Consider the following 24,536-nt stretch of genomic DNA (forward strand, 5'->3'; position numbering starts at 1 on the left):
TGACTTGCTGTCGAGTGTCAGACCGAAACTGGCCTGCACTCATGCTGCTGGGATGTTACCCAATCAGTCGCGGTTACATTTCTTTTTCCAGGGAAGAACGCCCTTCCAGTACGAACCTCCTCCTGCTTTGTCACTCCGAGCTCACTGTGTGAAAACACTTTCCCCTCACGAACGCCAGGAAGGTCTGAGCTGACGGTATAGGGCTTTTCTTCCTTTTTTAAAACTTCACTGAGAGGAAAACGAAAAGCAGCTCGCTAGCTGTCTCGGCGTAGGGATCTCACTTGGCGGACGTGTTGAAGAGGACAGTGGGAAGGTGAGTTTTTGGGTGTAAACACAATGTTTCGGTTGTGTTGCGGGAATTTGCACCCCCACGGACCTCTGTTGTGGGCAGTTTTATTTTTTTATTTTTTAATTTATTTTTGTCATTTACCTACAAGTCTTTACCTAAAGGTTTGTTCAAGTTTACTTGAAAACTATGTGACTGAATACGAATAGTACGTACTTCAGGCCCAGCCTTAACAACACTGTTAACCTAGTATTACCTGAATGAACGCTATAGGTGGTCTAGCCTGGTTGTCCATATGTCTCTTATATAATACATACCGATCAGCCACAACATTAGCACCACTCATAGTGGTCTGGGCAGTGTAAATTATTATTGATCATCTTCATCTACAGTGGTATCTGTCAAGAGGATCCAAGCCCCTTTGACCTGAACCAAATTGTCTTTGGAGTACCTCCCAAACATCAGGCCTTAGGGGTCAGCACCGACCACAGTTGTTTCAGGAAAGGCCAACCTGTGAACCAGAGACAGGGACATGTGTGACCAAGGCCCATTGAAGTGATCCCTAGATGCCCTACCTCCCAACTTAAAAGCCTTTAAGGATCTGCTGCTAATATCTAAGTGCCAGATACCACAAGACGCCTTCAGAGGTCTTCTGTGAAATCCCTGCCTCGAATGGTCAGATCTGTTGAGGCAGAACAAGAAGGATCTGCTCAATCTAAGACAGGTGGTGTTAATGTTATGGCTGATCGGTGTGAATACATTTTGATGTTGTCGAGCTGAATCTGTCTCTCTCTCTCCCCCCCAACCCTAACCCCAGAGTTGATAGTTTTTTTTTTATAACACAAATTTATAAACTGCTTTATCGTGTATTTATTAACTGTTGGTCTTCTTTAATGGTCTTCTGATGTTTCCTTTTCCTGCTTTGAGCCATAACTAGTTGGTGCTTGCCCAGAGAGAAACTGATAGGTGATTAAGTGTAGCAGTGTATTTACTAAGTCTTACTCATTGAACCCCCTTATGTTTCTTTTTCCGGCAGAGTATTTGTGTTATCATTTGACCGAGCAGACCCATGAATTTCCTGTGTCCCGTCATGGCCTCTGAGTGTTTCTGGCCACTGTGTGCATTGATGTTTTTGGCAGTAGCACAGGGGAAACAGTATGGTGAGTCTCACTAAAAGCATCCAGATGTAGGCTTTCTTTTCAGTGCCCACCGGAGTTATTGCCACTAGTATATCCTCAAAGTAATACTTAGTGTTCTTGTGTAATAAGTGTTCTATTTCTATAATTAATACAGGAAATGCTTTCTGCTCTCTCCAGTGAACTGTAAGTGTAGACATTAAAACAAACCGCACTGAAAAAAAGCACAATTTCCATTGTAGGGTCATTCTGACTAGTGTGTGTACGATGAGCGTAGGGAGTAGGAGAGGAGGAAGGAAAGGTATTTCCTGTCCTAGATATTTATTTGCTGCAATCATTTTTTCACCTTTTGAGCATGATAGACACTTTCATTTTCATATATATATATATGTGTGTGTGTGTGTGTGTGTGTGTGTGTGTGTGTGTCACGATCAAGCAGAAAAACTCGTCTTTTCAAAAGGCAACTTTACAGGAGAAGGAAAGAGAATTTCTACCATTAAAAATGTCCATTAAGAAAGTTTTAATGGAAATCAGTGTAAAAAGGTCCAAATTTAGGTCCATTCATCACAAGTTTGACACCATGTAAAGAACTGCCAGATTTGCATTATGTCAAAAAGTAGAAAAACAGCAGAAGTTGAGCTTAAGAGGTTTTTGTGTGACATCCGTAATGTTTAATGATCTTTTCTGGTGGTGTGTGATGTGGTAACTAATGTGTAGTACTGGTTTCACCACAAGGATAAACTGGCACAGTTGTGGGCAGTTTTATTTTACGCTGCTATAAATTTACCTGGATGTTTTACTAAAAAAACAATTAATGTCAAAAACTATTTTGCTGAATTAAGTTTTTAAGCTGTTTTTAATGATTCATAGGTAAAGGCCAATTGTACGTCAGCTGTGTCCTCAACAGAACTGAGCAGCAGATGGAGCAAGAACTGGGCAAACAAGTTGTTTCATGGTTCATGGGTTTGCGTCACCACTTTCTTCAAATCCCACCAAGTGAAGGCCACTGTGTCCACCTTCCGGGCCTTGGTGGACTTTGAGGACTTGATGTTTTCTCTGAGGATTTCCTGATACTTGATTGATCTTGCCCTCCAGACATATGACTTATCCATAGGCCTGATAAGTTCCGGTTTTGTTTCATCACTCCACAAAAGTTGTGGGATTCTGTTCTGCGATTAAAATGAACAACACATGAAACAAAACTGAAACTTTCCAGGCATATGGATCAGTGCTATGTCTGGAGGAGGAAGAATGTATCATACGCAATGGAAACCTCCAGCGTGTGGAGGGTAAGATGGATTTTATCAAGAATCTGGAAATCCAATGAAATGCCTTTGGTGAGGAAGCTGAAGCTTGGGCGTCACTGGACTTTTCCAACAGGACAATGATCCTAAGCATAACTTAAAGTCCATCAAGGTTTGCTTTCAGAAAAAGTCCTGGAAGATTCTGGAGTGGCCATCATAGTCACCTGATTTGAACTCCATAGGAAATCTTTGGTGGGGTTTGAAGAAGGCATTTGCATCTAAGAATGTTAGTAAACTGGAGGCCACTGTTCATTAGGAATGGGCTAAGATTCCTCAGAAGCTGGTGTCTGGCTATGCTTGTCATGAAGAGGTTGAATAATTCTGAAACTGCAGGGGCATTAAAAGAAGCATTTTGCGTTCTAATGTTAGCTGTGTTGAGCTATTACATTTTTTCTTGTTTGATTGGTTTATAGCAATCAGCTAAAATTGCTTTGTGGGTTGAATAATGTCAAGTGCAACTGTACATTATAACATTTATTAGCTCATTCTTTTTTCATAGTTGCATTTGCTTAAATGTTCATGTTCATTACATAACGATGGACCTTTTTGTTTATTGAATACTCCTGACAGAGCACAATCTACCTGTCCCTGAGATTGTGAGAGTATATTCAAATGCAAGTACGTTTGGTGATTGGAAGATGAACACTGAATGGAGGGATAATTTCCTCAATAGCAACAAACCAGAGAAAGTCACCTATGACTTGGAGATCTTCCATACTGAGCAGATGCGACTTGTGCACAACGTAAGTGGCAGATTTATTTCCATTGCGATCAAGAGCTAACTTCAAGCATAAGTCTGTCTGATTAAAATCATATGTATATATTTTCTTTTTCTATTTTTTTCCTATTTTGCCTGAATTAGGAGACAGTAGAAGTGAAACCAGACCTGACAGGCAAATATCACTGGAGCTGGACCTCACCATTGCCTCTCCAGTGTACCTCCCATTCAGTCAGACTGCGCTACAGAGACCATATTCAAACCAGTGACTGGACACCTTTCTACATTTTAAAAGGTGCATATTCTTTTTTTTTTTTTTTTTTTTTTTTTTTGACAGAAGCACCCAGGAGATTTTGCAACTTTGTCAAAATCTTGGTTTAGTCATTGTAGGACTGCAAATGGGTGACAGCTGAAAGGAAAAACCAACATAAGTGTTTTAGTGAGGTGTTTAACCACAACAAGCCAGCATAGATTCTCCAAAACTGTCTTGGCAGGATAGAAGAACATTTTTCCAACACATCAGTCCACATCTCCTATAGCTTTTCATTTTAGCTTAGATCTCGAGACTGCAAAGGCTGTGGCATACAATTTGCATTATTTTTATATTCAGCACAAAGTTATTAGAGAGAAGCCACAAAAAAGGGGAACCAATCCTCCTCTGGTCAACACCAGCCTGATAGTAACAAAGCTGCTCTGGCAGGCCAAACATGTTGACAGTTCAGTTTAGCAGAGTAGCACACAGATAGTTATATTTTTGTTTGAGGGGATTGGGGACAGTATATAAGGTTGATAGGGTGCAAACACTGACTCTGTCAGGCTTAGCTAGAAAGTGAGAGCCAAACGAAAGCACAGACATGAGGGCTCCCTGAGAAAGAAGGCTCAGTTCCACAGTCAACAGTGAGTGAATGTGTGAAAATGGCAGGATGTGTTGAATCTGTGTCCATGAACCCCTGGGTCTGCACTTTTTATCTAACACGGAAATTAATTGCAAAACATTTGATTAAGCTAGTCGATTATCTTTTTACTGCAATTCCCAGTCACCTGACAAACAATCTGCTATCCCGATTTTCCTTACATATCACACTGATGTTCAGATCTAAATGCAGACATCATATTACTCATTGTTCCTGTTAATAAACTCTTTTAGAATGTCTTTGATCTTTTTGTTGGCTGCCTGATCATTTTTGTACATACCACTTATTTATGTGCCACAGATCATGCTAGGATGTATCATCCGTCTGGAAACATTTGCTCTTATTATGTTGCTTCACTTATTTATTTAGGTTTGTCCTTAAATATGTCACCCATTTGCAGCTTCTAATGATGGAAGTGTGTAAAAACAATGCAGATGTATGACTAAGCTGTTTTTCTTACTACAGGAAAGGATGCAGAAGACATTTCTAAGAGTACCGTGTATCCTAAAAGTCATGTTGCTATGGTTGGTGACAGCATTATTTTCTGCTGTATCTTAAAGTCAGAGACTGTCGCCGGATTCAAGTCCTCTGATTTCAAAATCCGAATAAGCAACAGGACCTACGTCACAGAGCCTGTTAGCCAGAATAAGCCCTCTAAATCAGGAGGTATTAATGTGGCTTGTGATCATACGGGCATCACATATTTCACGGGTTGTAAGTATCAGCACACATTGTCAGGATGCTTCTGTTTGCTTAAGAGTAGCACTAGTAATTAAGCCATCCTACCTCTCAAATCATGCTTTCACCTCGTTCTGGTTCACAGATTCAGTCTGGCCGTTTGTGTGTTATTTTTGCATGTGGCTGTAGCACCAGGTTTAAGCACAAGAGCCTTTTTAAGCACCTTTTTTGTTTTTTTTTGTTTCTGCTTCCTGTGTTGCAACATTTTAGTTGTAGTCATCTGTTACAGGTCATTGTAGCACTGTAGCTCATCATGATAAATTGGTTCCAACTAAGAAAATAGTGCTTGAGTGGCATTAATTCCAAACTGAATTCATGAGGCAGAACCATGTGAAAGCTTGCTCAATTTGGATGTAATTTGCATATCATTTGAATAGGATTTTATTTGTAAATAGTACAAACAGAACAGTTGTATATATGGCTGTTCTTGCTACTGTTTATAAGCTTTTAAAAAAAATATGCCAGCATTTTCCAACCTAACCTCCATCTGCTGCAACTATCAGTACTCTTCCAGTGTTGTGGTGTGGCTGGAGTTTTCCCAGGCTCTTGCCTCGTCATGCATGAATGCCAAAATCCCATAGGGAAATGGGAAATAACTTTTTTTTTTATTTCTTGCTGTGGTGATGTTGGATAAAACTTAATTAGAAGAGCTTTGTCATCCTTGCACAGGATTATTATGGCTTCAAGGCCATGTAGTCATTGTGCACTTTATTAATGTTTTCCCAACTTGATGACTCAAAACACTCCAAAAACTTGGGACATCGCAGTTTCTGTTAACACTTATTTAATGTTTGGACATTGAAGCCACCAGTTGGTTAGGTTTAGCAGGTTGTCCCCGTTCTTATATTGTATCTTTACCTGCACAATTGTACTTGGTCTGTTGTCGTATTTTCGGCTTCATAATGTGGCCCTCCGGTGTTGACAGGTCCAGCACCTGCACCTATTTTGTGTTCACGCAGGCATGCCTTTGTAATCGCGGTAGAATGTGGTTTTGTTGCCGGAACATGCAGTGATGTTCCTGGAATGACAGCATATGCTTCTCCAAGATTTAAACAATGGTACCCCAATGCCCTTAGCACGTACACACCCTCAAACCATGGCATGCAATAGCAGCATGTCAGCATAACAGCTCAAAAGGCCTTTTTCCTGATTCTGTCCCTAAACTTAAACAGGCTTAGAAAACAGACCACTTCCAAATGTAAAAAAAAAAAAAATTACAAAAATGTTATACAGTATGCGGACTGGAGAAAGAGCTGTAGTATGTATCTGCACAAGGAACCCTAGGGATCTAGTGAAGTCAGTAGGTGCTGGGCAGGTGCTAAGCTAAAAGCTAAGCCAGGCGACTTCTTTAGCTATCTAACAGCACACCACACCGATGACAGTGACTGTGTTCTAGTTACAGTTCTATAAAAGCAGAACCTTTCTGTGACAAAATAAAAGTGCAATAAATAGGCTTGTAAAACCACCTCTAGGCATTTTTTGCTCAGGCAAAAAATTGCACACTATTTATGCACCAATCAACACGTTAAAATACTCAAATGCATTAAATGGAACCTTGTCAGATTAACTTGTATATTAGTCCTAAATTGCCCCTTGTCCTAACTTTTTGGAAGGGTATTGTAGATGTCAGTTTCAGATTAAATGTAGGTCCTTCAAAAAACAATTCAACAAAAAGTTGATTACTTAAAACTTGGAATGTCTCATATTTGTACCATTTCTGTTTGCATACAGATTTAATGACTGTGTTCATAGTTACACTTGGCACTTTATTTTAACGTTACATTAAAAAAAAGAAATTGGAATATTCAATTTCCCAATGTTTTCTGTTACAAATGAGATTGAATAAGAGAGATAAGATAGTCCTTTATTAGTCCCGCAGTGGGGAAATTCACTATATACAAATTCACTATATACATATACATATTTTGAAATAAATGATTTTAGCTATTCTCTAAGCACAAGACAGTGCTACAAAACACACATTAGGTAGTAATCCATAATACCATATAGCTGTGGCAGATTGGGGCATGATTGAAAAATGCTGGAATATTCCTCTACCTTTTATTTATGTAATAATTTCTGTAATTAAATTGAATTTACTGTGTGGGTGTTGAATCTGCTAATGTGGCTAACTCCTGCAGATGCTCCCGATGCCCAGAACCTTACATGCGAAACAAGAGACCTCATTTCTGTGGAGTGTCACTGGAATCCAGGGAGATTTGTCGGGGAAGCATTCGCCTTTAAAATATTATACTCAATCAATGGAAGGTACTCAGGCCATACTGTGTCTACCACCCGCTTTACTGTTTCTCTTTAAAAATCAGAATGATTACTGTGTATGCTCTGTAGTTAATTGGTGTTGAACAGTTAATCAGCTGTTCTTTTTATTGTGTTTATCCATGTAACATTATTAGTTAAGCAGACTTGATTTTTTTCATTTAGGAACTGTTCAGTGAAAGATGAAAACAAACCTATGTGTGTACTCAACGAGAACATAAACAAGGGGAAGACAGTTTGGACGCTAAGCGCTAAAAATGGCCTTGGCGAGAAGATAATCCGTGATACAGCTGATCCAAAACACCGGGGTAAAGTATTTTACAAACACGATTTATACCTCTTATATACTCTCCTAATATTCGTAGTAATAAAATGTACATTTGTGGAGTATGACTCTGCCACTATGAATCAAGGAACTTTAGTTCGAATCCCAGGTCATACTGCTTGCCATCAGCAGCCAGAGTCTGAGAGAGCACAATTGCCCTTGTTCTCTCAGTGGTGCTTTAATGGTGCTTCCTCCCCATATCACTGCTAGTGTGATGATGGTCAGGACAGGCTTCTGTTAGCTGTTGTATCAGAGCTGGGGAGACGCACTTTCCTCGCGCGTTGGCATTGGGGACATTGCCAATGATAGGGGGAGTTCACATGATTGGGAAATTGGGGAGTAGAAAGTGGGGTAAAATGTTTATATTATTCATATATTTTACAGCTTGTATCTTGTATCTTTTTAACCACATTTCTAACCAAGACCACTCTTTTCTGTAGTACGACTCCAAGCGCCTAAGCTTGCCCATGCAGTTTTGGTTCATGCAAGGAATGCCACACTTAAATGGAAATGGAGCAGACATTTTAGTAATTTTTCAATGATTTGCCAAGTGGAGGTCAATAATATCATTAAGGTGGGTGTCATTATTCTAAATGATGAACTTAGTCTTGTGTTTGAAGATCACATGTCTGACATATACTTCACTGAATGGTTAGTTTGTCAGTAGACTGTTCTTGGCCGTTGTAATGCCACTGTGAGTATTATTAAAAGACTTGCATTTCCCATAAAGGAAACTAATGGAACTGGACTCCATTCAGTGTTCTTGCCAGACCTGCAGCCCTTTACAAATTACACAGCTAGAGTGCGGTGTAGCTCTCAGGAGCATTTTTATAAGTGGGGCGACTGGAGCAGCCCCATCACTTTCACTACAAAGGAAGACAGTAAGCAAGCACATTTTTTAATGATAAATAGTATGTAGTATCTCTGTTTGTAATTCTGGATTGATAACTGAGAATTTATTGACAGGCCACTTAAGGCCAGTTGTGTATAGTACTATTCTCGCTGCTGATTATGGTTTTAGTGATGTTTTACCGTAGTTGGTTTATGATTTCTGGTGCAGTGTTTTATACTGTTTATAAAGATAAAGTCACCTTAAAATAACTTGAATTCATGAATGGCAAATATAATAATAGTAGCAATTATTATTTATTAAATACATTTGTTGTGTATTTGTTAAATAAAACACAAACATTACAGATGGTTAAACTGTCTGTATGTTTTATTTGTATATAATCTAAAGTTAATTTACAGTTACCATCCAACACCTAGTTTATCTAACTTTATCAAAGTAAATCAGCTGAGCTGCTGGTGGAACTGAGGAAATCCATACAGTTCTTCTAATTTTTCTAGCTCTTTATTCTAATGGTTGCTTTAAACACTTCTAATTACCTAAGACTCTGTTTCTCCTCAGTCCCAGAAGCCGTTGATGTGTGGATGCAAGTTCTTGGTAAACAAACTTACATTGTATGGAAGGTAAGTGCACTTAGTGTTTTCTTAACTTTTTCATAACACAGTCAGATATATCATCCATTAACATTTTAATTTGAACTGTTTCATAGAATCCAACTGTGACTCAGAGTCATGGGATTATTAAAGGGTATAAGCTGCTTGTAGGAAGCCCCACAAATGCGAGCAGGGAGATAATCAGCAAAGCCGCAAATGAGTACTGCCATAAACTCAGCCCAGGGAGTACAGAAAGAGATCATATTATCTCAGTTTCTGCCAGAAACTCTAAAGGTGTCTCTTCTCCCTCCAAAATCACCATCCCCAGCCTGGGATCAGGTACAAGTCCAAACTTTGAAGTCCTGCGTTGATTATGCAGAATGGGAAGAAAGCAAGGATGTAATTTCACAAAATTTTGATCTTTTTAATTGTTTTGCAGATAGTGGTATTATCAGCACTCCTATCAGTGGACATAATGGTGTTTTTAATGTGTCTTGGGAGCCAAGCCCTTTGTCCAGCTGTGGCTATGTGGTGGACTGGTTTCCAACATACAGCACAGAGTGCAGTGTAAAATGGATGAAGACTTATGCCTCCTATGCCACTCCCATGCCAGTTTCAGGTTAGTTGTTATGAAACAAATTTGAAAATGTATATTATATATACTTATACAAACCAGGGTTTCCTCTCAGTCATAGCAAACCCTCAAATCTCTGAAATAGTAAAATTATTTGTTTGTTTTAATGTTATGAGATTTTATTTCAACGACTTATGAAATGCTCAGTCAGTGGACAAATTACATGAAATGGTGTAAATAATGAACATAATTCAGAAAATGTGCAGTTATGTGGTTCTAATATGACAGCAACATACACTGACTTCCAAACTTTCTTTGTTTGTGATTTGTACCAACATTCAAAAGTAGATTATGGTCGATTTAAATATTATAAATTGGCCAATAGGTTGTAATTTCTTCTATGTTTTATTCAAAACTTTGGGAACAACAAGATTGATAAATTATACACACTAAATGTCTGATTATTCTATTTTTGTCAGGTTTCTTACCTCAAGATTTCATTATTATTTTGTAAAACTGTAAATACACCAAGATAGGATTGTGGCATGCAATTATGTCTGAAATGTAAGTGATTACAGGTGTGGTCTGATTAGACACTATCTTGCCAAGAGGGCGGACAGTGAGGGGGGCATCATTGGACTGAGAGAAGCAGGATGGTCATTTTGAATTTCCTGCCATCAAGGCCGTTCTGACAAAGTTCGGAATCTAGGGAACCAGATTTTCTGCCAATTTTGCCACAAGGAACCTGCATGCATCCATGCCCAACGTATCTCATCGTGTATCTAGGCTAGAGGTGGCCCAACATGGTACTAGAGCCTCCTTTTAATTGTACAGATTTCCCCAATAAACAAGTTTCGCTCTGACAGTGTAATCACTTACATATCACATCATCATTACATTCACACATAGAAAGTTTCCTTTGATTACAATAACTCGATGTGTTCTTCTTGATGTGTTTTTTTTCTTATGTGAGTTAGTTTACAAGGCATTCTGGATATTTAGTTAGAACTTGTTGTTGTTTTACAGCTCTATGGGTAATTTTAGAATTCTGTTTCATGATCACAGATTTCGAGAATGGGGTGAAGTACACACTCTCAGTCTATGCCTGCACGTCAGGAGCACCACAGCTTCTGCAGAGAAGAACAGGCTATGCACAAGAGCTCCGTAAGCAATCAAGGCCTTTTTTAACCTTGCCAAGGTGCAGCATGTCCTGTTATTGTCAGTGCAGTAAACCTTGTTAAACAATGCATGTGGGTTAAATAGGAAGCAGAGGAAGCTGTTTAGACCCATTTGAATCGTGAGAGTGATTAGAGCCAACTCTAATCCTGGAGATCGGTCTTCCTCCAAACTTTAGTTCCAAGCCTAATAGGCTCTGCTTGATGTATCTAAGTATTGCTTTCAAAACTACTGCAAGTAAATTAAATGGGCCAAAACATTTTTGGCACACCTGCTCAATCAGATAGATCTCCAGGTGGAGGGTTGCTGATCACTGCACTAAGACCACTTTTAAAAACATTTGAAACCTTTTAAATGTAAACATTGTTTTTGTAAGAAGTTATCGTATTATCAGAGCTTTCTACAGCAGTGTATTGTCCACAGAACACAAATATGGCCAAATGTTTAGTGACCACCCCTTCAAAAAATGGATTCCGCTACTTGAGTTGCACCCATTGCTGACACAGATGTGCAAATGCACACACACACAGCTTGTCTAGTCCCTGTAGAGAAATTTTGCCAATAGAATATGACTCTGGAGCAGATAAACATGAAGCTATTGGCAATATGACTAATGCCAGGCGTGAGCTAGGGGGGCATTTGAGCTGTGGAGCTGTGTTCTCTGGAATGATGGTGCTCTTGGTGCTGAATCTGTTCAAATCCAAACAGTCTGTGAGCCTTCCCTGGGCAGGAGAGACAGCTACTGCAACAAAAACAGGATTAACTCTTTTTAATACCCTCGATTTTGGAATAAACCAAGGTTGACCAGGTGTCCCAATACTTTTGTCTATAAAATGCATTAGGATGTCCATTTTTCAAACATGTTTGCTCATAGGAGTTGTAAACACAGACCTGTTGTGTCAAGGCAGCATGTTCATCTGCATCCTGTACTGCTCTTTGTTCCATGATTTAATTCTCATCCTCTTCCTTTATTCTTTGCCCTCTCTCATCCTGTTTTAGCTCCATCAGGGAAGGTTCGCAATCTAACAGTAGAGCTGCAAGGCTCTGAAACTGTGCTTTCCTGGGAAGAGGTGGCTAAAAAGGAGCAGAAAGGGGTTATTCTGGGCTATAAAGTGTCCTACATTAAAACTGAAACTGGGGATGGCTATAAGCATTTAAATGTAAGCAAAAATTGTAATCAAGGTAAGATTATTTTGCCTTTTATAACCAGGTTTTTCATGTGCAGAAAAAGTCTCACATTATTATGAACCAAGTTGCCTGCATTCCTTCTGAGCAGTTTACTCAGAATGTGTAATATGTTGTCTCACTATTAGGAACATCGGGACGAGTAGAGTGTAGGTTGTCAAATCTTAGTCCAGGAGACTATAATTTCAAAGTGAAGGCCTTCACATCTGCAGGAGCCGGTCCCGAAGTTGAAAGCACACGTAATATAGATGTGGGAGGTATGTATTTAAAAAAGATGAGAAAAATAAGTTGCAAATGCAAATTTATTAAAAACTGAAAATCTACAGTTTTGCATGGGCATAAGTATTCTAAGTATCTCTTTAAGTATTCCCTTATGACACTGTGCTGTGACAAGTTGTACCTTGATTGAAGTCCTTCTGTGGTAAATTCGGTTGATTTGGAAAGACACACACCTGTCTGTATACGTCTCAAAGCTTACAATGCATATCAGATCAAAAAACAAGCCATGAGGAGGAAAGACCTACCTGTAGAGCCCAGAGACAGGATTGTGTGGAGGCACAGGTCTAGGGATGGCTACAAAACATTCTACTGCGCTAAAAGTTCCCAAGAGCACTGTGGCCTCCATAATTCTTAAATGGAAGAAGTCTGGAACAACCAGTACTCTTCTTAGAGTAGACTGCCTCAAAAGAAGGGCCTTGGTAAGAGAGGTGACCAAGAACGCAATGGTCACTCTGGCTAAACTCCAATGATCCTATATTCAGATGGAAGAAATTCTAGAGGGTCAGCCATCACTGTAGCATGCTTTATAGCACAGTGGCCAGACAGGAGCCTCATTAACAGACACATGAACATGTTGGCCTCAATTCTAAGTGTCATGTCTGAAAGATAAGCATCTGCTCATCACCTGCCCAATACCACCCCTACAGTGAAGCATGGTGTTCGCGGCATTATGCCAGGGGGCTGTTTTTCAGCAACTGGGACAGGGAGACTGGTCAGGGTTGAGGAAAGGTAGTAAATCAGTAGTAGAAGTAAATGTAGCAAAGTACAGAGATGTTCTTAGTAAAACACCAGATCTAGAGCTCTCTGGGCTTCAGCCTGGGCAGATGGTTTACCTTCCAACAAGACAGTGACCCTGAGCACACAGCCAAGACAACACAGAAGTGGCTTAGGGACAATTCTGTTGATGTCCTTGAGTGGCCCAGCCAGAAACTTGAACCCAACACATTCCACAACACATGAATCAGGGATGACCACCACTTGTGTGACTGTGAATAAACAACACTTCCTTTGTCTGCAGATTACAGGTTGGTTGTCAGCATTCTCACAGCGTTGGGTACAGCAGCCTGTGTCATTACTATCATTGCCCTTTGCTGCATCAAGAGGGAATGGTATGGGACTTTTTCTTAGCTTATAAAAGAAGAACTTTTTAACATTTCATAAGTATTGAATAAAGCCTGATTTCTGTACTTGAATGACATTTTTTTTATTATGGACAAATTCAACAGGTTAAAGTCAAAGCTGTACCCAGAGATTCCTAAGCCACGGTTGTCAGATGAATGGTTTACAGAGGTGAGTAATCAGTGCTGTAATACTGCGAACTCTGTGTGTTCATGTGTGGTTTGTCACAGGAATTTACTGACCTAGCAGACTAACAATGTTCTCTAACAACTAAGAGTCCAACAATTTCAATACAATACCAAAAATAGTGCATCTAAATATGAAACGTTGTGGCCAATACACCCCTTGGCTTTTTTTCTCTTTCTTATGCCAGTGATCAAAACTAGACATTTGGATTTGGATGTATGCTGAAAATGGTTTTATTGCTTATAGCCTAGCTCTAATGTTTTATAAGATCACTATTTTGCATGAAGACATGCTATTAATATGACATTCGGATGCACTGATATAGGATTTCTGGGCCAATGCCAGTATCCAGTGGATTTCATGTTAATATCTGTGGATGCATGACAGTGCATCTCATTCCCAACTGCCCAACTCCTCCCAAATGTATTTGATGTAGCACCATAATTTCAGTTCCACTGATCCACAGCTCAATACTATTGGGCTACCCCTCTAGTCCACACCTGGCATTAAGCATGGTGCCAATAGGTCCTATTTTATTGGCAGTATTTCTTTACAGGGACATTTGTGTACATCTTTGTTAGCATTGACATTAGCATTGCAGAGAAATGTAACCTTTATTTACACAGGGTTTATAGAGCAGTAAAATAATCCAAATAGAGTATACTAGCGTCACCAGAACATTTAGTTTATTAGGGAGCAATTAAAATGTCATCAGATATTGGTTTGAAATATTGGTCACTTCCCAGAGGCAACACAGTTGTTTACCACTTATTTACCAATTGCCTGATAATATGAGTTCGGTATTATCATACATTTGTACAATTCTGAGCCAAATCAGTGTTTCTAGAAATAAATTAAACAATTTTACACTATTTTGACTATGATGCCAACTAATAAATTATAAATTCACTAAAAAGGTTTTCACTTGTCAAGATATAATTTTTGCTGTGCAAATCTTGTCCTCAGAATTTAAACTGTATCTGAACTGAAAACTTGCATTACGCCTCTGCTAACCGTAGACACAAAATAGTAGGCACTAGTTAGCGTTTCGCTAGTTCGGACCATGCCATCAGCATATGATGATTTGGGGCTTTAGTCATTTTCCTCCTCCCAAATTTTTGTTATTTCATAACATCATTACGTGTTTTTCATTTTCTCTTATTCATTGCACGAACGAAATAGTTGTTTTCATGGTATATGGTCAAAACAGATGTGACCATTTTCTTGTCATTTATGCACCTGGATTTATGATTTGTGCTTTATTTTGCAGGGGTTTCGTCAGTACCCTGTGATCGATAAGGTGCTGCTTGCAGAAAAAGAGGTGCTCATGGCGAAGAACCCAGAAGCTTCTCTGCAGATTGTGCCTCTGAAAGGACATGAAGATGTGGAGCTTATGTCCAGAGATCTTCCTCAGACTACATACTGTTATGAGCATTGCGATTCTAAAACCGCGTCTCTCATCACCGTCGACCCGTCCTACATAGACGTCCCGTGTCCAGGGATTCAAAATCCTACATACAACTTGACTCTGTCCGTACCAGTTGATGCTAACCTAGTCTTAGGCTACTGTCCACAGATACAGAATATCAACAACCAGTTCCAAGCCTGTGATGTCACACCTATTCAAATGGACTCTGACTATCATCCCCAATCAGCAGTAACTGTGACCGCTCCTGGAGAAACGAATAACAGTAGCTTGCCATTTAACTCCAGTTCTGTCAGTTCACCCAACTATCTGCTTCACAATGCTTGTAGTTAGTCCGGGCAGCGGCACAACACAGTACACCAGTGGCATTAAAAATATTTTTGTTCTTAAAAATGTTAAATGTACATACAAACAACTGTGAGACGCCTGTTTTAATGTTGTGAATGTTATTATGTACCTTTTTTGTATCATTAATTTTGTTCATGTTCTGGAGTTCTTGTGTATATCTTGTTTCAAATATTAGCTATAAATGCGTTACATTTCAAAAAGTGTCATTTCTGAATTGGGCTTCGTCACTAATGACTCTATGAACATTAATATTGCAACACGCTATTAGAGTATAACCCCACATCGTTGAACTATTCCTACATTTCCTTTTTGAAACACCCTGAACTGATTATTACTATAAATTACTATTAACTATTATTATTATGTGTGTGTGTATATATATATATATATATATATATATATATATATATATATATATATATAATGTGTGTGTGTGATTATACTATAATTATGTGATTATAGTATTATGAATATTTGATATCTATTCAAAGGAATTTAAATAGCTGTACAGAGCTTGAGAGGAAAAAACTTTGAGAGGAACCAAAACTCAGCAGGGGAGGCCATCCTCTGGTCAACACTGGACAGCACAATAAAAAGCAAAACGGCAATAAAACAATATTGAAATAAAAGAATATGGCAAAGGTGCAATCAAGCCATAAAAAGGTAAAAAATCAAAACCTTATTTGAACAATGTTGAGAGGCAGAGGTAATATAACTAAACACAACACTGAAGAAATTTTATTTTTAATTAATTTATCAAATGAAATTGACAGAAAGGCAATTCTCTTGAGAGAAAAAGGTTTGAACAGCTCCAAATGTCTTCCTGAGTAGAGCAGACCACCAGATGCGTAAAGGAGTCTCCAACAATCCTAGAATGTCATCATGGGATCATGATGGGTAGCTCTGGCCACTGCTGATGCCAAAGTACATCAAAGAGAGCAAACAGGTTTGACTGTGATGAGAGGTGTGCAAAGAAGAAGCCCTTGCTGTCAAAACTAGAAAAAACAGACAAGCCTAGTTTGCATAGTATCGTCAGTAGCATTTCAACCACGAGGTGTTTGGGACCAAAATATTGGCTCTAAATGGTGAAAATGGTGCTGTGGCATAAAATGACCTCTGTTACGTTGTTCTTGTACCATCATGTGTGACCCTGCCTGATACAGGACTCAAGCCTTGCCCCCGGTACCTTACAGTGTGGACCTTTGTGGTAGTGATGCTGGGCGAGGCCGGCGGGCGCACGATGGCAAAGCAAACGCCGCTGTAGTGAGGCTGATGTCACGGTAGCGACGCTGATTGCGTAGCAGCAATGCTAATGACATGATGGCGACGTTACTGCCGTGGTAATGAGGCTGGGCGACGCTTTGTGGCAAAATGTACGAGAAATTGTATTCTAGACAAACATGAGGCAGCCCTCAACGCAGTCAGTCAGTCATTCAGTGAGTGAAATTGCCTCCTCTCATGAACACATCAGGCCAAGACCACCTAGACAAAAGGTCTTGAAGGTCTTAAGTTACTGTTAAATAATTTTTTTTAAGCATTATTAATTAAAAGAATCCCCATTTAACGTTTGTGTATGTTTAGTCACTGATAATTGCATAATTAATATCAGCATTAATATTGCAACACCCTATAGACCTGCATCACTGAACTATGAAACTACATTTCTTTTGCAACACCATGAACTATTATAAGAGCCTAACAGTTCAGCCCTTAAATACGTGCCCTCGTTAGACAACGACACCTCTGCCCTCCTGTGGCTGTGCTCCAGAGCTGCAAGAAGTGCATTCTCTGGCTTAGTCTCAAATGGTTCGCCTATTCCCTATATAGTGCACAACATCAGTGCACTATATAAATCGCGAAACGGTGGCGCCCACAGTGCACAAAATGGTAAATAGTAAGTGGTGCAATTCCAAATGGCTTCCTATTAGACGTATTAGGCCTATAATGCTCTGTTTGGGTGTATAGCTCGTTGATCCATGACCTACTTAGTGCACTGGATAGGGAGTATGCAAGCCGTTTGAAATGGAGCCTTTGTTTTCAGGGGCGGTTGTGGGCGTAGGCGAGGGTAAAGGGTTATGTATGATTGACAAGCAGCTTGGCCAATCACTGCGCCGCATCTAGAGGCTTTGACCAATGTGTCTAGACGGGGGCGGGTGTTTTAAATTCCCGGTTGTTGAGCCGCTGTTTTCAATTGTTTGGGCTCCTGTAACTGGCACTGTACAGCCGACGGGTCGCTAAAATCTACAGTAGATTACAAATGAGGCTTTTGTTTTGATTCACTGTGTCGTTTTGTTTTGTTTGTGTGTTTTTAAGAAGCTTTTTAAATGTAGGATTTATATTACTCAAGAACTGGCAAGCCATACACACCAGCTCCATCTCTGAACGGGTATGTATCTCTACGTTATCTGGGCTAGCCAGTCGGTTAGCTAGCTTGCCTTTGCCTTTTCTGTTAGCTTTGCCGGCTAACGTTATACTTATCTAGCTAGCTAGGCTTGCCAAACCAACACTAAGCTGTCTGACTACTCGCCTAGCTAACGATGGCTGGGTGGCGATGTCCTCCACTTGTCTCATCTAGCTAATATCTAGCTAGGATAGATAGCTAGCTACATGAGCTAACTTCACTTAGCTAGTGCTAGCTTACCAGCTGGTCCTGAAACTGTCGTGTAACGTTAGTGCTAGCTAGGTGAATGTTACCTCGTCGGTCCACGTCAGGAGCAAGCCAGCCAGCTCAATCCAGTTAACGCTAAGGTGTAGCAAACGTGACGTTAGATGTCCAAATGTTTGTGGACACCCCTTTAAATGAATGCATTTAGCTAGCTAGCTACTTTAAGTTGCATCCATTGTTGACACATTTGCTAATGCTCACACATAGCTTGCCTAGTCGCTGTAGAGAAGTATTGCCAACATTGCACACTCAGATGAACCTACTGGCATCATAACTAATGCCAGGCGTGGGCAAGAGGGGTAAACAGCCCTGCAGCACTGAGCAGTGGAGCTGTGTTATCTGGAAAGATACTTTGGGAATGAGGTGAGGTAAGGTGGGGTGGTGATCATCCAACATCCTGACCTTGCGGACACTCTTGTTGCTGAATGCAATCAAACCCTCACAGCAGTGTTCCAGATTTAGTTGGAAGCCTTTCCTGGACGCTAGAGACAGTTACTTCAACAACCACAGGGTAAATTGTCTTATTTCAATACACTTGATTTCAGAAGAAACAATGAATGAGTAGGCGTCCCAGTACTTTTGTCCATGTGGTGTATGTAACCCAAGACTTGGCTCACTAATGTTACTTTTACAGCTATTAATCTAACAGACTGGAATACTTATGTCTGCATTTGTATAACATTAAAAACGGGCCTTTATAAGAGAACAGTTACTCTGGTTTTACTGCTTAAACTTCTTACCGTATAGTCTTGTTTGCTGTCTTCTGAGTGGGCCTGCTCTATCAGGAGACCGGTGTGTATACTGCATACACCTATATAAGTGAAGAAGTGCTACTAAGCTACTTCTTTATATTATCGAACATTATATGATGTGAAGAGTTGCTGTACTTGATATTTCTCAGGTCACTAGAACTACTCCAACCAGCCATGGAAGTTGGCACAGTGGTGCAAGAAGAAATGAAATTTCGTGGAGTTGAATTTGCTGTCAAAGTGGAATTACAAGACCGATTACTTACAGTCGAGATTTCTGATGTGTTGACGGCGGACCAGTGGAAAGGGGAGTTCGATCCTGCCTGTGAGTCTCCCTTAATCCAGTTAAAAATGTAAGATCCGGATTCACAGAGTTCCTAACTTTCTTATTCCTGTTCTTTAGACATTGAAGACCTCACCCGTAAAACTGGGAATTTTAAACAATTTCCGATATTCTGCAGCATGCTCGAGTCTGCAGTCATTCGGGTAGGTGGGCTGCAGTTCACGCTCATTGATTGCATAGATATCAAACACATTATTATTTTCATTGTTTATCTCTGATGTGGATGTACTGGCATACAGAGCATGTAAAGTTCTTTAACACATCTAGTCTAGTGAGTCGGTGACACTTGACCTGCTGACCTACTCGGACCTGGAGCTTCTGCGGAACAGGAAGGCAGGTGTAGTGGGCAGGCCTCGGGCCCAGCAGCAGTCCCCTGCTCTCAGTTCTAAACGTTACCTCATCTTAATCTACACTGTGGAGTTTGACAGGTCAGTATCCGTTCACTTAGGCATTTTCCCACTGCCTTCAAAACATATAATTTCTTCAATGTTTTTATTGCTCTTTCCTTGCATTTTCTCTCTTTATCTACAACACTAGGATACACTATCCCCTACCACTCCCATATCTTGGCAAACCAGATCCAGCAGCCCTCCAGAGAGAGATCAGGGCTCTAAGGGCTGAACTGAATGCCTTAGGGAAGCGAGGGGACCACATAGTGTCGGACCAAGAGACCCGCAGACTGCGGGCAGAGTAGGTTATGTTTTTATTCTTTAGCCAGGCATAGCTTTAGCCATAAACTGAAATGGGTCAGGCAGGATCATGGTGACTGACAAGACCAATTATCCTGCACTGACCATATGTGCTACGCCACATCAGGTTGGCTCTGGTCAGGGAGGAGAAAGACGCATTGGCCAAGGCTCTGGAGCGGTTGCAGATGGTTGGGGCTGGCTCGACCCCTGGGGCTCGCGGGCTCAGAGAAGCGGTGCGCAGCCTGGAGGAGCAGCTGTTGAGAGAGAGAGCAAAAAGCCAGCGCTCAGCCACCAAAAGGGGGCAAGAGCAGCGCCACCTTATGGAACAGGTTAATCCTATTATGTTTAAAATATGTCAGAATTAATGTAATGGACAGTTATTTTACTTGAGTTGTTATTACAATATCATATATAATTCCCCTTCTTGTGATGGTATTATGCTGTAAATTAGCATCCAGGTACAAATCAAATAATGTCTAGCTATTATCAGTTTATTACAGTTTATTCTATTTTTCTAGTTGGAGGAACTCAGGGCCTCCGAGCGAGCTCTCCGGATACGTGTGAAGAGTCTCACTACTGAGCTAGCCTTGCTGCGTCGAGGGTGAGTGGATTTAGTAATTGTACGCTGTCTCTAACTTCACAGAATAATTTCCTTACTGATTAATTATATATTTTTTGAGCGGTATTGACTGAGGATAATGACTGTTTCACTGTACATCATAGTATTTTAGTTTACTTCTGTATTATTTTTTTATGGCAGAAAAAAATGACTTTAAAGTTGACTAATGAATTGCCTTCTTTTTAAACTAAAATCCTATTAGAAACAGTAGACCTGTCTTTATAGGTTAACAGTGGTTTACTTTACTTTTAATACACATATGTAACAACAAAAGTGTATATGAAATATGCAAAACAATAATTTTGATAATAATTTTGCTAAGAAATGAACCATCTTACTGCCCTGCGCAGTTTTCCACAGAACAGTGTGTGTTGAGCTTTTCCATCTTTGTTTGCAGCAGGGTGACTCCAGTTCTGCCAGGACGGAGTGGGTCCAGAGGTGAAGGAGAATTTCACCGCTCTGCCTCTAGGGAGCGCAGTTTAACTCGAGTGGGGGTGAGAGCTCGCTCAGGGTCCAGGGAGAGGATGGAGGACCGAGGCAGGAGGTCTGAGGAGAGAGGGAGAAGGGCAGACTCTATAGGAACACGCAACTATGTATCAAGACCTTCTCCATCTCCAACAGGTATGTCTGTTACACATGTTTAATAATTAATGTATGTAGTGAAACAGTTACTCCACTCTCACTGTTCTTTTAATACAGTCTGTGGATTATTGTTAGTCGAGGCTCTTGAAGAGAGCTTGACTGTTGCTTTTGTTAGTTTGTTGCTCCTTGATTTATCCATAGGCTCCCATATCCATAGAGAGAATAAGTTAATCGATGAAGGTGAGATATGGAAAAAAACAATAACAGGAAACTGAAAGAGTGAAAGTTGTACCAGAATGGAACAGATTTTGAGCAGAATGTGTCGTCTTCAGGGTCTCGGGGACGATTTGACCCGACAGCATACATTCAAGAGAGACAGCGACGCCAAAGAGAGACAGATCTCAAGAAGTAAGAATTTCTGCTTTTGCTCTTCTATGTTCACCTTTCTCTTCAACGTACTCTATAATTACGGGTTTGTTGTTTTATTTCTTCATTACAAGCTTGGGCCTTTCTGTGAGCAGAAATATGGTTTTCGTTGAAAGGTGTGCACTGTAAGCTTTCTTTTAGTTGATTTTATGCCCCTCAAACTTTCCCTCATCAGCCATCAGTCTTGGTACATTCCTATAAAGCCCCCATGCACGCATCAGTATTTGGCTTTCTAGAATCAGGTGGATGTGTTTTTACTCATTCAGTTCAAAGTGCTGGGTGCTGAAATTTTCTTTTGTTTTCTTTAGCCAAAGGAAGGTCAGGAGGGACATGTTGGCTTCGCCTGCTATGAATGAAAGGGGCCGTTCACGGTCCAGAGAACCTGTCCCTCAGCTGATCAGAGCAGGGAGTGCGGGCCGGGGCAGAAGTCTGTCTGTGGAGAGCAGGAGGAGTCGTCACTCTTCTGGAAGCTCGATTGTGGACTTTGAAGAGCTCGCTAAGCCTCTAAATAGCAGGTGAGTCCGAAAATATTTTACTCATTATCAGTGGCTGTGAAATGCTCTTAAAACCTGTTTTTGATGCTGTTATCATTAAATAATGGTTTTACACTGATCGATCCAAAATGACTGCCTGTTGTAGGAACAACTCCAGTTCGCAGTGTTTTCCATGTTATTAATGAATAATAAGCCTTAGACTGTAATAAGCCTGGGAAAACATTTTGGTCTAATATTGAGAGCACCAGTGAAACGCTGAAGTATGAAAGTTTACACATGCTAGTAAGAAGCAAGTAGCACCACCAAAACAAAAAAAAACAAAAAAAGTCCAAAACCTTTGCTCCAAAATGCCTCATAAATGTTTTCAGTTATTTTCACATATTTAATTTTAAAATTCAAAACAAAAACAAAAAAAATAATATAACATATACAGATTGTGTATATATAAAATAGATATTTGTTTGTTTGCATTAATGGCTGAAGACAGGTTATTAAAAATAATTATTAGGGCATATTTACATAAGGCAAACACTGTGTGGTAGACCTATACTGTTGTCCGTCATCTAACCTAATAACAGTTGTATGAACAGGTAGAAGTTCCTCTGTATTTATGAATGATGTTTTGAGTATTGTATTGTTAACAGGGGCCGAAAACTGGTTTATAATGGTCCAACCATGGTGAGTTCCTGTGTATTTTTCTTTTATTGTGAAATACTGAAGAAAAGTCTTGCATCTCATTAATATTCCTACATCTTTCTCCTCAGACCAAAGGAAAACACTTGAACAAAAAGCCAATGTGTAGCACTCCAACACAAAGAATGAGAGGTACGTAGTCCAACAGTAGTTTATCTGAGAGTACATAACCCAGAGTTAATTCCAGTTGATGACTTTAAGCCTTTTCTGTCTTTGCTTATCAGAAAGTTCCATGGACACAGGAGCTGACCTTTCGGAAATTGATGCTCGTCTCCAGGCCCTGCAGGAGTACATGAGGGACCTGGACACAGGACACTAACCCAGAGATTAACGCACATTTTTGTTTTATTGCACAAGCTTGTGTTGACAGTCATCAGCATGAACAATCACATTTCCTAGCACACTGATTATTACCTGCTCAAATATATATGCAAACTACAGCTGTTTCAAGGAGAGAAGATGAAAGCCTCAAGAGACTTTGCTGTCTGATGCCATTAGTATGTACAGTATGTTTATCATCCCTTTAAACTGTGAAACTTGGCCTTGCTATGCACAAGACTGTTACTACATCAGACTTGAAGGACCTGGGGTGTCCCAAAATATGATACAAAAGACATTTTGACAGCTGTTTGTATATTGTACCACAGTTTTAATAACGGTCCTACATTTTTATTTAATTTTATTTTTTTGTTTACAATATTGAGATTTTGGAAAATTATTTTTCTATGAAATATTTTTTTCCTTTGCATATTCAATAGCATATAATGTCTTCCCTTTATTTAACCTGTTTTCTAAAATTATGTCCATGTTGTGGTGTAATACATCACGCTTGGGTTTCTATGTTTGTTCCTGTTTTTAAAATCCACACAGTTGATCTCAAACCTTTTATATGTAAATCAGAATGCGTGTGAGTGACGGCTTTGTATTTTAATGTGCTTTAAAGGACTGACCAGTAGCTTTTTGTGTCTTAATTTTCAGCCAGGTCTTACTGACTCGCTGCAGAGCACAGTTTGTCATAATATGTAGTGATCTCAGCTCCTTATGAACAGAATGAATGTCATCATTCACAATAGCTACTCTGTGTATTCATGCACTTTAGTGTGTTTAAGGGAATGCCATATATTCCATATATTCCACATTAAGCACACAGTTCTGCGTAGTTTACAGAAGATAACGTCCACTATGATAAAGGCCTGTGTGGCAAGTTTGTTGTGATGCAGCTGGAGCTGCTAATGCAGTCTTAGCCCTGCTCACAGAGCCCCTTTAGCTGGCTCAGGGATTTCAAGGTATTGTGGTTGTGCTGTAGACGGCCGCAGCTGGCCTAGATCTCTTAATGAACGGCACTGTGAGTTTCTGTGGCCTATCCATCTGGCAGAACAGCTGCCAACCCTCCCTCACTCCTGCATACGTACAATCAGCAGACGCTAACCTCAGGACATGCTGGCATGTCCAAACATCGTGTCCCTGATGTCTAGTAGCAGTTACTAAATAGGTGCTCTAAACAATATATGCAGAAGAGGTTTATAATGAAGATAAAGCAGCACTGGATGAAAGGGAATTATGTTTTAGGTCACTGGTAGGTCACCCTGTTTTCTTTGTAATCTTGTTGAGGGTGTAGCTTAATAAAAGAGCATCCAGTAAAACTATACAAATAGGTTCACACTGGTTAAAGTAACCCTGTAAATTTCTACCGAATCTGCAAATTATATATAAGTGATCTAAAGAGTGATTCTGGAAAACGAAGCCTGTCATATACACACCCAACGCTGTTGATTCTGATGTGCTACTGTCACTTTAAGAAAAGTAAATTAAGGAGGCGGGGTAAACGGTTGTCCTCAGAAT

At 40.0% G+C, this 24,536-nt stretch overlaps 2 protein-coding genes across 6 annotated transcripts; both read left to right on the forward strand.

Moving 5' to 3' along the window:
* Positions 1–144: 144 nt before the first annotated feature.
* On the forward strand, positions 145–15,634 carry lifrb (LIF receptor subunit alpha b). Its single transcript, XM_072661904.1, has 18 exons — positions 145–313; positions 1,323–1,446; positions 3,297–3,469; positions 3,589–3,739; positions 4,824–5,072; positions 7,238–7,364; positions 7,539–7,681; positions 8,139–8,272; positions 8,429–8,579; positions 9,110–9,171; positions 9,258–9,480; positions 9,581–9,760; positions 10,781–10,879; positions 11,891–12,073; positions 12,205–12,333; positions 13,374–13,464; positions 13,582–13,645; positions 14,931–15,634. Exons 2-18 carry the CDS (start codon positions 1,356–1,358, stop codon positions 15,417–15,419), a joined length of 2,739 nt encoding a protein of 912 aa, XP_072518005.1. The 5' UTR covers positions 145–313; positions 1,323–1,355; the 3' UTR covers positions 15,420–15,634.
* A 1,986-nt stretch (positions 15,635–17,620) lies between these two features.
* Positions 17,621–23,675, forward strand: ccdc61 (coiled-coil domain containing 61). Of its 5 annotated transcripts, none has more exons than XM_072661907.1 (15): positions 17,621–17,820; positions 19,001–19,173; positions 19,252–19,334; positions 19,459–19,619; positions 19,729–19,881; positions 20,008–20,209; positions 20,399–20,481; positions 20,900–21,120; positions 21,283–21,321; positions 21,414–21,489; positions 21,582–21,623; positions 21,816–22,022; positions 22,646–22,679; positions 22,766–22,826; positions 22,919–23,675. In XM_072661907.1, exons 2-15 carry the CDS (start codon positions 19,026–19,028, stop codon positions 23,011–23,013), a joined length of 1,605 nt encoding a protein of 534 aa, XP_072518008.1. In that variant the 5' UTR covers positions 17,621–17,820; positions 19,001–19,025; the 3' UTR covers positions 23,014–23,675. The 5 variants fall into 5 exon arrangements, with proteins under 5 accessions (XP_072518008.1, XP_072518007.1, XP_072518010.1 ...); XM_072661906.1 differs by having other exon boundaries at positions 20,897–21,120; positions 22,919–23,674; XM_072661909.1 differs by lacking the exon at positions 21,582–21,623 and having other exon boundaries at positions 20,897–21,120; positions 22,919–23,672.
* The last annotated feature ends 861 nt before the right edge of the window (positions 23,676–24,536 follow it).

This window comes from Salminus brasiliensis, chromosome 18 (genome assembly GCF_030463535.1).
Source record: "Salminus brasiliensis chromosome 18, fSalBra1.hap2, whole genome shotgun sequence".
In the NCBI taxonomy this organism is placed as follows: domain Eukaryota; kingdom Metazoa; phylum Chordata; class Actinopteri; order Characiformes; family Bryconidae; genus Salminus; species Salminus brasiliensis.